The following is a 13,143-nucleotide window of genomic DNA, read 5'->3' as shown; positions in this document are numbered from 1 at the left end:
ATTATTATTATTATTCAAGCCACTTATTTTATAGCAAAATAGCCAATGAAGGACCTCTCTCTCTCTCTCTCTCTCTCTCTCTCTCTCTCGATCTAGTTCGCAGGTAGAAGGTGATGTGAAGGAGGAGATCCTCCAGCCCCCGGAGCCTCACCCCGTACCCCCCATTCTGACCCCGTCTCCACCTTCAGCCTTCCCCACCGTCACCAACGTGCGGCAGGACAACGACCGCTACCACCCCAAACCTGTCATCCACGTCCTGGCGGTGAGTTACTGAACCGGAGAAGTAAAGATCTTCTGCCACATTTTTGCCTGAAATTTAGTGCATTGATTAATCGCCCAGTCCATGCGCTACTAATTCTTCCAGCTCTAAATGTATTTAACGTTTGAACATTTAGCATTTTAAAGCAACTTTTGCAAATGCTAAGTATTAGATTTTTTTCTTCTTCTTTTCTTTTACTGCAATTACTAATATAATATATAAATCTTCTGGGAGTTTTACGGAGAAAAGGTCAACTTGCCGTGCCTCCTTTTCAGACTTGCCCCAAATACATGGAAGACTTTTGTTGTTTTCTAGATGATGATGCTTTTTCAAAAGGTGCTTAAATATTTATTTTTTTTCCTTTCAGAATAAAGACTCGGACCAGCAGCAGAACCAGTCAGGACCCGGTCCGAACAAGCAGACCAGTCCCGCAGACCAGAAAGACCAAGATCTACTAAGTCAAAAACAGCAGACTCAGGTCTCGAATCTAGATCTCAACGACAACTATAACAACAAATCGACTTCGACGAAATCTGAATCGGGCCAAAGTCAGACGCAGACTCCCTCCTCGCCGCTCTCTCCAGCCGTTGAATGTTCTGGTGCTCCTCGGATCGAGAGGAAGCTGAGCATTGAGATTAAAAAGGTGCCGTTACAGGAAGGACCTCGTAGTTTTGACACTTCCTCCTCCATTGTCGTAGCAGGCGGAACCGGCAGCAGTTCCACCAACAGCGCAGGAGTGCTGCAAAGAACCCACGCCTTCAAAGCCCGCTCCGGCCAATCCCTGCTGACGTCTAGCTCCTCGCTGTCAGAGGACTCGGGCACGGAGGGAGGTGGATGTGGGGAGAGTCACGCAGACGTCGGCGTCCTAGTCAGACCAAACCACCTCCCCGTGAAGAGTGAGAAGGGGGAGACGCACCAAGGGGAGGAAATGGAGGTGAAGGCCGGCCACGCAGCGTGGGCTCAGGCCCTCAACAGCCCGCAAAAACATTTCCCCAAAACCTCGTCCTCGTCTCCCTCCTCGGATCGCGTCGCTCCATCCTCGTCCTCTTCCTCCCACATCTCCTCCTCCTCTTCCTCCTCCTCCTCTTCCTCCTCCTCATCAACACCTGTTAGGACTGCCCTGAGTTTCACCAACCCCCTGCACTCCGATAATTCGGACGCGGAGGGGGAGATGTCCGGAGGAAAGGAGGGTTGTCGTACTAATGTATCCACGGCAACGGCCATGGTAACCACATCTTCTCTCCACGGAGACCAGCAGCCGGTCCGGAAGGTGTTGCCCATGTCCATCGCAGGGCAGAGCTCTGCAAGTATGTCACCCAGCTGCTTTTGTTGAATGAGTCACTCTAAATTCCTTTTAACTAACGGCCTGCTTTCGTGACAAAATCAAAACTGGTAAAGAGAGTAACTCTGGCAACAAGTATTTATTATCCTCACACACACACACACACACACACACACACACTCAGAGAAACCACACGGTAGTCATTTTCTGGGTCAGTAAGGAGACAAGAGGTCTCAGGCAGACCACATGCTAATGATAAGTTATGTCTGTGAACACACACACACACACACACACCGAGTTATAATGCTTTTCTTAGATGGAGGCAGAGAGACCAGAAAGAAAGCAATAACAAGAAAGGAGGGAGAGGTGAAGTGAGATGGTTCCAGTCTCATTTCAAGCATGGCTGTATGACTAATTGGTTGGTTTGCGAGGAATGCTGCAAATGTGAACTGGCAAACATCTGTCAAAACATCTCTTCTCTTTCAGCTTGTGTGTGTTTGTCAAAGTGAGCAGATTTTAGAACTGCAGAGAGACTGAAATGAATCCTATTTTCTGCGTGTTTTTGTCACATTGCAGTTGTGCGCTTGTGTGTGCGCATGTTGGATGGTGAAGGATCAACACTGCATGAGACTGATAAACACACATTGGCCAACTCTGTGCACGTTGGGTTGAACAGCGCTGCGTCACGCTGTGTGTGTGTGTGTGTGTGTGTGTGTGTGTGTGTGTGTGTGTGTGCACCGGTCTGGCCTCACTGTCACGGTCGAGACGCCGTTTTAATCCTCCGGTGTGTCAAGAACGAGGGTGCTCCTCCTCCTTTGTCGATTTCAAAATATTGACATTTTGAAATCTTGCTGCGAGACACCTTGCTGTGATTGACGTGGTTGAAGTGGACTTTGGCTTGGATCAGTTTTGATCTTGAATGGGTTCAAAGCTTGATGAAATGAGACCTAACTGCATTTTTAAATATTCGGATTTCACTGTGAGGGTGCATTATTTGAATCAATTTGCTTCCTGGGAAATTGCTTCAAATCCAAACCAGTACATGTTCGAATAAATAGTATCTTAGGACTGAAAGATAGGGGGCGCTCTTTTATTTCGTCCATCTTGCTTCAGGAACTAAAGTTCTGTTGGCCATCATTTTAATTCAATTATCTATTTAAATGTCTGGCATCATGCACTCCTGAGTTATTTCCAATATTTAAAATGTTTGTCCCGCAGTCCTGACGTGGACTGGTTTGCGTTGGGGTCTGCTTGGCTTTCTGGCACTTCCTACTGGGGCTGCGGTAGCGCTTTGGAGTTGGATATGAAACGCTGATGGCTGCTGTTTGTTTGTTTGTTTGTTTGGTTGCAAGAATCTAACGACCGCTTGGTGTCAAGCGGAAGCTGGTTGATGTATCAATGAATCAGTCAAACTTTATTTATATTGGGTAGTTCAATAGGCGTTTCCCACTCAGTGGCAAACTAACTTGAATAAATATAAGCAGTTAAAGTGGGAAACCAATGAATGCAATGTCGGTGTTAAAATGTAAAACATTACAAATATACAAAGCTGCGAGAGTAACATTTTGGGATGACCAAAGTTCCACCTCTCCTGTCTGAAAATGTAATGAAAAAATAATAAGAATGCAAAAAATGTAAATGTTCTGAAACGAGCCCGTCAAAAGGTATGTGTGTCTGTAAAAGATGTTTTAACAATCCGTATTCAATTATCATTAGTAGCTTAAGGCATTAACTCTCTAATTAATTCCACTGTTAGCGCAACTAAATACATTTCTCTGGATTGAGATACAAGCAACATCACAACAAAAGCCTGCGAGTTCCCTCTGTTGTTAGCAGCAGCAGCATTGACCATAAGTAATAACAGCCTTCTAAAATGTGTCTTTGCAGCTGGAGTTTGTATTTGCATTGTTAAGAGCAATTTAATAAAATCAGGAACAGCATCACGTACAGAGCCATTAAGCTGCTGTACAAACAGCGAATGTTTGTTTTCCTGAAGACGGTGCCGAGCCGGATTAACGAGCATCCATCTGCATTCACTTTAGCTAATGAATTGGCGGCTTTGTGTACTTCCTGTTTATTCAAATCACCGAGCAAGATATGATCATCACAGAATGAATAACTGACTGTAGGTCAGGCGATCAGCCATAAAAGAGACATTATTTTCTCGTCAATCGATTGTCTCTCCCATAAATGAGGGTACAAAAAGAATAATGTAATGACTACTTTAAACTCAAAGGAAAAACGTCTTTGAAGGCAGAACCTCGACCCTTCAGAGCCTCAGAGACAATGTGCGCTGTCCTGCTGCCTGTCCCCTCGGGATGAACGAGAACAAATTATAATTAAGGGGTCAGGCTTCCTTGAGACCAACCAGACACGCTCATCGTCGATAATAAGGCCATTAATACAATCTTGGATATTGTGCCTGAATTTTAAAAATATATTTAAATTTTATCTGGACAGTGGAATAAAGGTGAACCACCTGATGGTTATTATTGTCAGGCCCCATAAAGATCTAAGTGTTGTGTTGGGCAGAGATGATTACATTCTTAAGGTGAACCAGACCAGTAGCAGATATGCTGGTCTGCACTGAACCAGAATAATAATTTCCTTATTACGCGTCCCCTTGCATCGCTTCCTCCTCCTAAGATGCTGCAGTAGGAACTAATCATAATAGTAATGACCCAAGGGTCAAATTTTTAAAGACAACATAGAAATACAATATTTTCCTCAGGGATGGATATTGTCAAATGCTCAATTTAAAAAGGGTATTAAATCTGGAGAATATAAGGAAATATAGTCATGACTGTCTGGAGCATTTCAAGGATTTTAGTTGCTACTCAATCTGCCAACTTTGTAACTTAACCACACTGTTCACATATTAACCAGTAAAAGTCCCAGGAATGAAATGTGAATTATACTTTTCATTACAGATCTTTGGTTCCGCGTCAAACAACTAAGTGATGTTTCAGATACAATTTTTGCTAAGTTACATGTGATCCCTCACAATTAATGAAAAAGGATGAGAAAAATGCAGAATTAATACATTTCCAGGCTTTGTAACAAATTAGTGTATCTTTTGAAATTGAAATAGCTTTATTGGCATAAACATATTCCGATAGTGTTACCGAAGGAATAAATGTTATTTTGAGAACATTGTTAATGAAGACAAATTGTACATTTAACAATTGATTAAATGTAATTTAAGTGCTTTTCAAAGTTGACTGCAACAGCTGATTTGACATTTTATGTTGTTGAAAACAGCATAAAAAGAAAAAAGAAACAAAGAAAAAATATATAGTGAATAAATACAGATATCTATTTTGTTTTCAAATTGCAAGATGACTAAACCAATGTTTGTGTCACTTTGAGTTTCTAATAACCCGTTCTCATTAGAGAAGGAATCAAGAAAACACTAGTAATGACTTTCAGAGCTTTTCTTTGCATCGTTTACATTTGACTTTTTTTTTCGGGCCAGTTATTAACGTTGCTTCTCATTTGACCTCTGACCTTTTTTAACCCAGACTGCTGGGACAGCGATGACTCCCCTCCCCCCCTCCCTGCGAGAACACCCGAGTCCTTCCTACTGGCCACAGGTGCGTTTGCATTGGTCAAGATTCACAGGTGTGTTTCCAGTGCACTGGGTCACCTCCCGGATCTGGAGTTTTTACAGCTGCTCAAAGACGGTGGACGGATCAATGAATTTAAGAGGCCTTTTGACTCGAGTGGTTGGCAGTGAAACCATCAGCAGTGGTTGTTTGATGCAGTCGGTAGTCTGGACCTGATTTGAGCTGAAAAAAGAGGTCTAATTGTATCTGCTCCTCCTATCTGGTACCTCACATTATTTGAACAGGTCGCAGTCTCTCTCTTCTACCTGTCCGATGAACACGCATAATGCAGGTGTCTCCCCCGTGTCCTCTGTTTTAAAGGTGTCTGAAATAACTTGGCTACCTTGTTGAAGCTGCTCTTAGTGTTAAAATATTCAACCACACAAGAGCACGTAAGATGGAAATCATAGTTCAAATATACTCACCGTCGAAAGGGAGCACATTTCTTTTTGTCAGAAGCTTCACCAGTATTACAACACTAGGGGGCACTAGAGACGGTATTTCAGAGCTGCAGGGTTCCTGTGAAGAGCATCTTTGAAAGACCATAAGTGACCAGCTGTTTCCCAAACCAGACTACATACAGAAAAGTACTTCACAAAGACCATCGGTATGCATTCTTAACAAAACCAACAGGATTTCAGACTGTACTGACGGACACTATTCTCCCACAATGCAATGCACACAGCAGGAAACGATTTAAAAACAAACATGGATGGTTGTAAAATGAAAGTTACGTATGTATGGCGGTCAGGAATGATGAAATAGAACACTGGCATAGGTATTGGCAATTAATAAAAAATATAACATCACTGCCAAATATTTTACGTTTCTTTGCCTGTTGTGTTGATTTCTTGTACACACTGAATGATTAGAAAGATTAGTTCTGGATACAGTCAGTGTGGAGGATGGAGTCTGGACACAACAACAGTTCATTGCTTTTGTAGTGACGTAGAAGTGGATGAACAGCGATAAGGCGATGTATTAAAGGTTGCGTGACACAGTAGAAAGCTAGAACAGTGTATTATTTTCCCAATCTGTCTCGTCATAGTCATCTGCTGTTTCATGATCAAGAAGGATCATAGCTCTGACTTGTGTGCACTGACTCCATCAACATACATATGTAGTGTGAGGCCTGAGTTTACTGGACTTCTTTACTGGAGGCTTTTCTCCTCTCTGGGCTGCTGTATCGAGGAGCTGGTGGCTCAATGGAGGAGAGTGTTTTGAGAGGTGTGTGTGTGTGTGTGTGTGGGAATGTGCGTCCAGGTCACGTCAAGTTGTTCATTTGACATCCGCTCTTTCTTTGTTAAACTGCCTCTTTGTGTTGCTCTCTCCGTCAGACCCTCTGGAAGTGAAAACGTCGGCCTCGGCTGAATGGAGCAGTTCAAATAAAGGTATGGCCGTCCTCTCTGCAGAGGAGTGCGTTTGCCCTTGTGTTGATGCTCCCAGTAGTTAGTCAACGGAGCTGGAGACAGACCTTGTTTTACAAATGAGCCTGTCCCCGATAAGACGACTGAACGCGAGGGAGTGAGTAATAACAAGAGAGGAAGAGATTGGGGGGGGGGGGGGAGATCACACATTGTCTGTCGAGGGGTGTAATGAAAGATGTGCATTTGTATGTCGAGTCCCGCAATGAGGATTGTGTGACGGTGGTAACTGCCAATTTAGTGCTTCAGTAGTTTCAGTGACGGCGAGAGAATAATCGAAAGACACCGTCAAACTTGAATTGTGTAACGATTTAGTTTTGTACTCGTCATGTGAATGTAACTCGACGGGAGCGTTCATGGAGAACAGAGGACGGCTGTGGTTTCATTCATGTTGCCGCTGAGCAACGGCCTTTAATCGTCACAAACTAATAAGCTTGTTGGAAAAAGCAACGCTTTATCGGTGTGTAAAACTCCACATAGTGATGTATTTGTTCCTCCTGGGTGTGATGTGGTGGTTTCTTGCGTTGGAGGTTAAATAGTGTGGTGCAGCTCAAATGAGCCCGAGGCCGACGTGTGTTAAATCATCCGGAAAACACATTGTGCTAATGCATAAATAGGTATCAATGAACACTTGATTTATTTTAGTATTTTCAGTACGAACTAGATTACAACTTAAATAAAGAAATGACTATTATACAGCACCTCCTGAGCACGTAACACCTCCTTGTATTACCTCCTTGTATTCACACAATGCTTCCAGCCCGTTCATCTGTGTGTGTTTGTGTGTAGATGTGTTGGAGCGTGTCAAGAAGACATCTCCAGCTGATCCTGCATCTGCTGGCACCACAGTGACGGACAGCAAGGCAGACCTCGGTGGGTAAGTCTGCTGTCTTACCTCGCTTACAAGTTTTGTCAGTGAATTTACTTATTTTTATTCCCTCTGTGACTGTTTGTCAGGAAAACGTTGCTGAGAAACGCAGTTTCTATTAATGGCCTCTTTTTAAAAAAATGTTGTATGCGAGGCATTGCTTTTGCATTAGCTTTGGGCTGCATGTGCAGAACATGTTTGACGGTTTTGAGAGCAGGCAAACATTGACGGCACGTTGTCCTCTAGGGGGGAGAATATGTGTTTCATTCAGTTTCGAGCGAAACAAACCCAGCTAAGCAATTCTTTTCCGTCTTCTGTCAGGGTTCGGTAACCGCTGCATTCAGCCCAAAGGCCCCCGGGAACCCCCTCTGGAGTGGACATGATGGGACGATCCATCTGCCCGTCCACCAACGGTGTCCTCCCTTGTCAAGAGATGGTCGCTACCGATCTCATCTGGCTGGTCCAAAAAACCTAGTTGATAGATGCTCCACAGACAGACAGCGCACTTTTACACAGAAACGCCTTCTGTGTAACTGTGCAACAGCTCCTCCTCCATCTCCTCCTGCTCCTCCATATCCTCCTGCTCCTCCCACTCGGTCCTTCTTCAGAGTAACATTGTGCAAAGCAGATGAACCCTTACCGGTCAAGTGGCTTGTCCACGTTTTCCTGCTCAGCTTGCTGATGTTCTAGGTTTTCACTTCTCTAGACGCTGCTTTCCTGTTAATGGTTCAAGAATAATTCCTGTTTTGGTGACTTCAGTTAAAAAAAAAACAACTAAAAAAAAAACGTTATTGTTTTTGCTCTCATGATGATGAAATGCAGGTGTGACCTTAGACGTTAAATCAAAAATGTATTTCATTCCAAATGAGAAAAGCTGCTGGGGGAAGCTGATTCCTGGGGTTTAAGTGAACTCCCATAAGGCGTCTGCTTCCTTCTTCTGAATGAACAACAATCTTCAAAGCAAGCCTAGATAATCTATTACCCATGATGCAACATTTTCTGTTTGGTATGTCCAGGTTGCCAGGGTGCTCCTCTCTCTCTCCCCCCTCTCTCTTTCAGTGTGCTGGTGCTACATTATAAAGGATCAGCGTAGGAACGGAAACACTACAGCTGAATGTTAACAACCTGTTACCTGTTTCTCACCTCCGTTGGGCTTTCCTGTTGGATTTATTCCTGTATTAGCTGCAGTACCTTCAGCTCGAGGACTTTATATTTCTATGATGACCTCACCAGAGTCATAGATTGACATAGTTCGGTCATTGCAGAAGTCAGCTGGCGGCTTTAGCGGAAGTGTTCCACATATATGGGAAATAAACACTTTCCTTGTGTTTGTTGAGAGGTTTCATCCCACTCTCATGTCTGTATGTGGAGCCAGAAGCTGCTCGGCTGAGCATTTAGACTTGACACGTATACATTTTGTTTTTTACACTTCAGTTTTTGCACTTATAAAATATAAAACATGTGAGACATTAAGTAGTGCATTGTGGAAGTGCGGCTCGGCGGACTTCAGGAACTCTGAACTAGCTTTTCCCCTCCTTTATGCCAAGCTAACCGGCTGCTCTCTGTGGCCTCATATTTACCGTAAAGACATGAAAGTGGGATCGATCTTGTCAGCCCGGCGGGAAAGAAACAGGCGTATTTCTCAAAATGTGGAGCTGTTTAAATGTCTGCTAATTCTGCAATCATCATGTTGACATCTTCATGTGGCAGAAGAAAACAAAGCTGAATGCAGAGATACTGCGAATTGAAACCTAGGAGTTCTGTGACAGGTGATACTTCACTATGATTTGCAAAAAGTTAAACCAAAGAGTGATGTTCCCTTCTCCAATTACCATGAGAACAAGCAATGACTAGTTAGAAATAACAGCAGAAGCATGTCAGACACCTGTATCCTCAAAGATTTTAAGCCAAAATGTGCAACTGCGTGTCCAAGAATTCCGCTTTCTTCCAGCCAGACACGGTTGAAATGACTTCAAAACACAAATCAGTAATGGCCGAACTCATCCGGTGACTCTGGCTCTCCACTGCTGGCAACATGAGCTTGCCTTCGTCTGCCTCTCGGAGGAGACAGCCAATGACAGTCCTCCTTAATTTGGCTTCTCTCATTAGCTCATATGAGCGTCTCTTGGTTGCTACATGGGACTCCTATTTCCTGTTTACTTTTTTCCTGTTGTACCTTTTTGCTCATTCTCCTCTTGTTGGATGATCGACCACGCGGGTCAATTATCTTGTTTATTTTAGCAGCCGTTTCCTCACAGTAAATCTCCAGTGGTTCGGAGTTTGAATGTTACACATCACCTGAAACTCTCATGGGACTCGACCGATTATTATTAAGTCTGGTTTCCCATAACAACCAATTCTCTTCAAATCTGACTTGTATGGTTTTTCATTTGAGGGCCAAATGTAAAAGTCCAACTGTATCTGCTTCTGTATGTGTGAGACAATGATGATAGGGACCCAGGACTACTGTTTCCTCTGCTAACTTCATTAGCTACCATAACTATACAGTATATGCATTGTTTTATAAAGAAAAAAATCTGTACAGGGCAGTTTCAGTATATAATATTTCCAGCATTTTTTGTTATCTCTTTAAATATTCTTATTAACAGAAGATGTAAGAAAGTCAGTGCATGATGATGATGATTCCTCCCCTACGCAGTGTTTCCCTTCAAACTGTAAATTATTCTGCTGCCCGTTTTTGTTTTTGCTTCTGGCAAATATTTCAGGGTTGTTTTTATTTCTTATGTTGGAGGTATATGCTTAAAAAGATTTAAAATGTAGTTTTAATCGGTTGGCAGAAGGAAAGCATTGACTGCCATCCAGCCCCCTTTATGATAGCTACACCGGGCTTCGAATAAGATTGTAATAATAATATTAATAATGATGATGATGATGATAATAATGGTCGTTTTTTTGTAAATGGTATTTTAAAAGTTATTTTTGTATACACGGTTGTTTGTTGCATCACAAGTCCACTCTCCCCACCTAACCCCCCAGTTAAACCCCCACTTCTCTCTTCTCACATACTTTCTCCACCTCTTCATCATTTTCTTTTGATTTATTTTTCTTCTGTTTCGGCCCTTTCATGTAGAACATGCAACAGAAATGGGTCTTCTGTTCTGTACCTGGAGCATCTCATTCTTTTCTGCTTCGCTCATACTTCCCCTTGCTGTTTTCTCTTTCTTATCCCCCTTCCATCCTCCTCTTTGCTTTTTTGTTTTAAAGGTCTGTCGTTTTCAACATCCCTCTTGGTGCCAACAGATCAATTCGAGTAATGCCTCTCTAACTAGTGTCAGTGGGTCAAATTAACTAAATACGCTGAATGAAACTGGAGAATAGACATCCTGAGAAAAAACGGTCTTTGAAACGTTTTTCCCAAATCTTCATTTCTTTCTGTTTACCTACCACTCATCTCCCTATCTGACCCCTTCACTTGCCCACTAGCCTGGATCTCAGAAAAGAGCCCACCTGTGCCTTTAAGTGAGAGCCCGCCCTCCCCTTGTCCTCTCCTCCAATCATCATTAGCGGCGTGAACGATGTGATTCGCTGCTGCTTGCTCAACACCTACTGTGGGACTCTTTCAGCCCCCCCACCCCCCACCCCCCCCACCCCCACACACAAACACACCTTGTGCTCCTCCTTACACACACAAACATAAACACACACACACATGTTGTATGTTGCAGAAATCAATCAGTAAAAATGAACATTAAGTAAAGTCGCGCCTCTTTGTTTTTATTCGTATGAGATGATGTAACAAAAAAGGTATGTGTGCTGGTTGTTTTTGACTTTGTGTGTATATGCAGACCGTTTTTATTTACAATATAGATCCATTAATAATCGGTTAATAAATCACTTTGACTGGTCTCTGAAGCCTCGAGGAATTAAGTAACTTTATTCTGTCTTACTTGCTGATAGCGCTGCACGTATAATCTGATATCAATTGTGTGTGTGTGTGTGTGTGTGTGTGTGTGTGTGTGTGTGTGTGTGTGTAGAGGGGGATCACAGCAGAAGATCTTCAGAGGCACACATACACACACTAATATGCTGATTAATTAATCACTGCATGTGGTATAAACAGTTGCTCACCGTTTTACAAAGACCTTGAAGGCTTGACATTTGCATTCACTTTACACACAGAGGCACAGCAGGTGGGGAGACATGATGTGATTATTTGCTTCTCCTGACAATTCTTATTTCAGATCAATTATACTGTTTATTACAATGCAATATTTAATGTGTAATGGTGCAGCACAGGTGGTTTAGACCCCTTTGTGTCGGTCCTCTTCGGTAACAGTCATTAAGTAAAAGCACCTGTTGCAGATCTATAAACCTTCTTGTTTGGAATAAAGCATAGATCTTAATTAACTGTATTATCAGTCGCACAGCGCACGTGAAGGCACAAGGAAATCACATTCATTGATGGATTTTCAGTTTGCTCTAATGGAGAGACACGTCACTTGAAGCCGAGATGAAAGGCTACTTCCATCAGATAAAAATTACTTTAAAACACTCGTATAAAGCATGCATTATAAAAATAACACTTTTAAAATACACCCATTGTAGTCGATCAATAAAACATTCTGCATCATAAGGGAGGCTCCAGTACTTTCATTCCACAGGCCTCTCACCACTCCCCTGCACAGTTTTTAAACTCCGTCTCCCTTATTTTATTCTTGCTTTTTCTGATAAAATCAATGTGTTGTTACAGTCTTTCACACACACACTCACACTCACTCTATCTGCCTGTGTTGTATGAATTAAGCCAGGTTGCTATTTTAACTGGGTCACCTCAGTGGAGCAGTTTAACATGTTATGTAATGACTTAAAATATAAATATAGCCAATCAGTGTGTGTGTGTGTGTGCAATAGCAGCAGGCTGCACTGCCATCTGAAGGAACTAAAAAACTGTCAGCTTAAAAAGCCTAAAATATACAGTAAGAAGTATTTCACCTGAGTATATATGCTGGAGGAATCGGATGCACACACACACTTCAGTGTTCCTTTATGTAGATTGTTACTATTCACACAGGCCATGATAGCATCATAGAATAATGTTTTCACAATGTTTATGACCAGCTGTAACTTTACAACCGGCTGCGTGCGGTCGCTCATCATGTTTAGTATTAATAATATTGGCTGTCACTCACTGGCAGGCCTTGCTTGTGCTGACAGCTCAAGGGAAGAAAATGTTTTCATGTCAAGAAATCAAAGTGATAACATCTCCGGAGGATCCACAGTGATGTATAATGATGCGTTCTCGTGTGTGAGTGATAATCTCACGCAGTTATTAAGATCAGATAAAATATGATTCCTTTAATGGAAATATTTCAGTAAACCCACCACACTTCTCTGTGTTCTGATCAGTTGTGGGCAGTGTGCTGTTTTGTGTTCATGTGGAAGTGGATGTAAAACTAAGACTTGTAAAACTGAAATTTAAAAAAATTAAACTATACAACTATTTTGTATTGGGATTTGGGTATTATAAAACAATTATTATACTAATCAACACATTAATTAATGACAATATTATAGTTGCGGTGCTATTGAAGGCAAAGTCTGTAATGGGTTTGATTACTGAATAATTCTGATCTCAACCAAAACTGTTCCTTCCCTCCAAAAAAAATGGTCTATATGTTTCAATGACTTAGTAAATAACTTTTAGAGTATAGAAAATATTGCTCCTCGTTCTAGTTTCCTCAAAA

The 13,143-nt window shown here is 42.2% G+C and overlaps 1 protein-coding gene across 4 annotated transcripts in view; it reads left to right on the top strand.

The window, feature by feature from the left end:
• The window catches only part of ptpn12 (protein tyrosine phosphatase non-receptor type 12), a 38,886-nt gene extending 28,108 nt beyond the window's left edge, over nt 1-10,778 (top strand). Inside the window, exons 13-18 of one of the 4 annotated variants that reach the window (XM_034526885.1) lie at nt 97-262; nt 627-1,566; nt 5,063-5,134; nt 6,484-6,537; nt 7,360-7,443; nt 7,760-10,778. In XM_034526885.1, the coding sequence (XP_034382776.1) occupies nt 97-262; nt 627-1,566; nt 5,063-5,134; nt 6,484-6,537; nt 7,360-7,443; nt 7,760-7,821 (1,378 nt within the window). In that variant the 3' untranslated portion in view covers nt 7,822-10,778. Of the gene's footprint in view, nt 1-96; nt 263-626; nt 1,567-5,062; nt 5,135-6,483; nt 6,538-7,359; nt 7,448-7,759 lie in introns of all 4 variants that reach the window. The other 3 variants (XM_034526886.1, XM_034526888.1, XM_034526889.1) reach the window with 3 other exon arrangements.
• The last annotated feature ends 2,365 nt before the right edge of the window (nt 10,779-13,143 follow it).

The sequence above is a fragment of the Cyclopterus lumpus genome, chromosome 23 (genome assembly GCF_009769545.1).
Source record: "Cyclopterus lumpus isolate fCycLum1 chromosome 23, fCycLum1.pri, whole genome shotgun sequence".
Lineage (NCBI taxonomy): Eukaryota > Metazoa > Chordata > Actinopteri > Perciformes > Cyclopteridae > Cyclopterus > Cyclopterus lumpus.
Note: the sequence above shows the minus strand (reverse complement) of the source record. Positions and strands in the feature narration are given on the sequence as shown.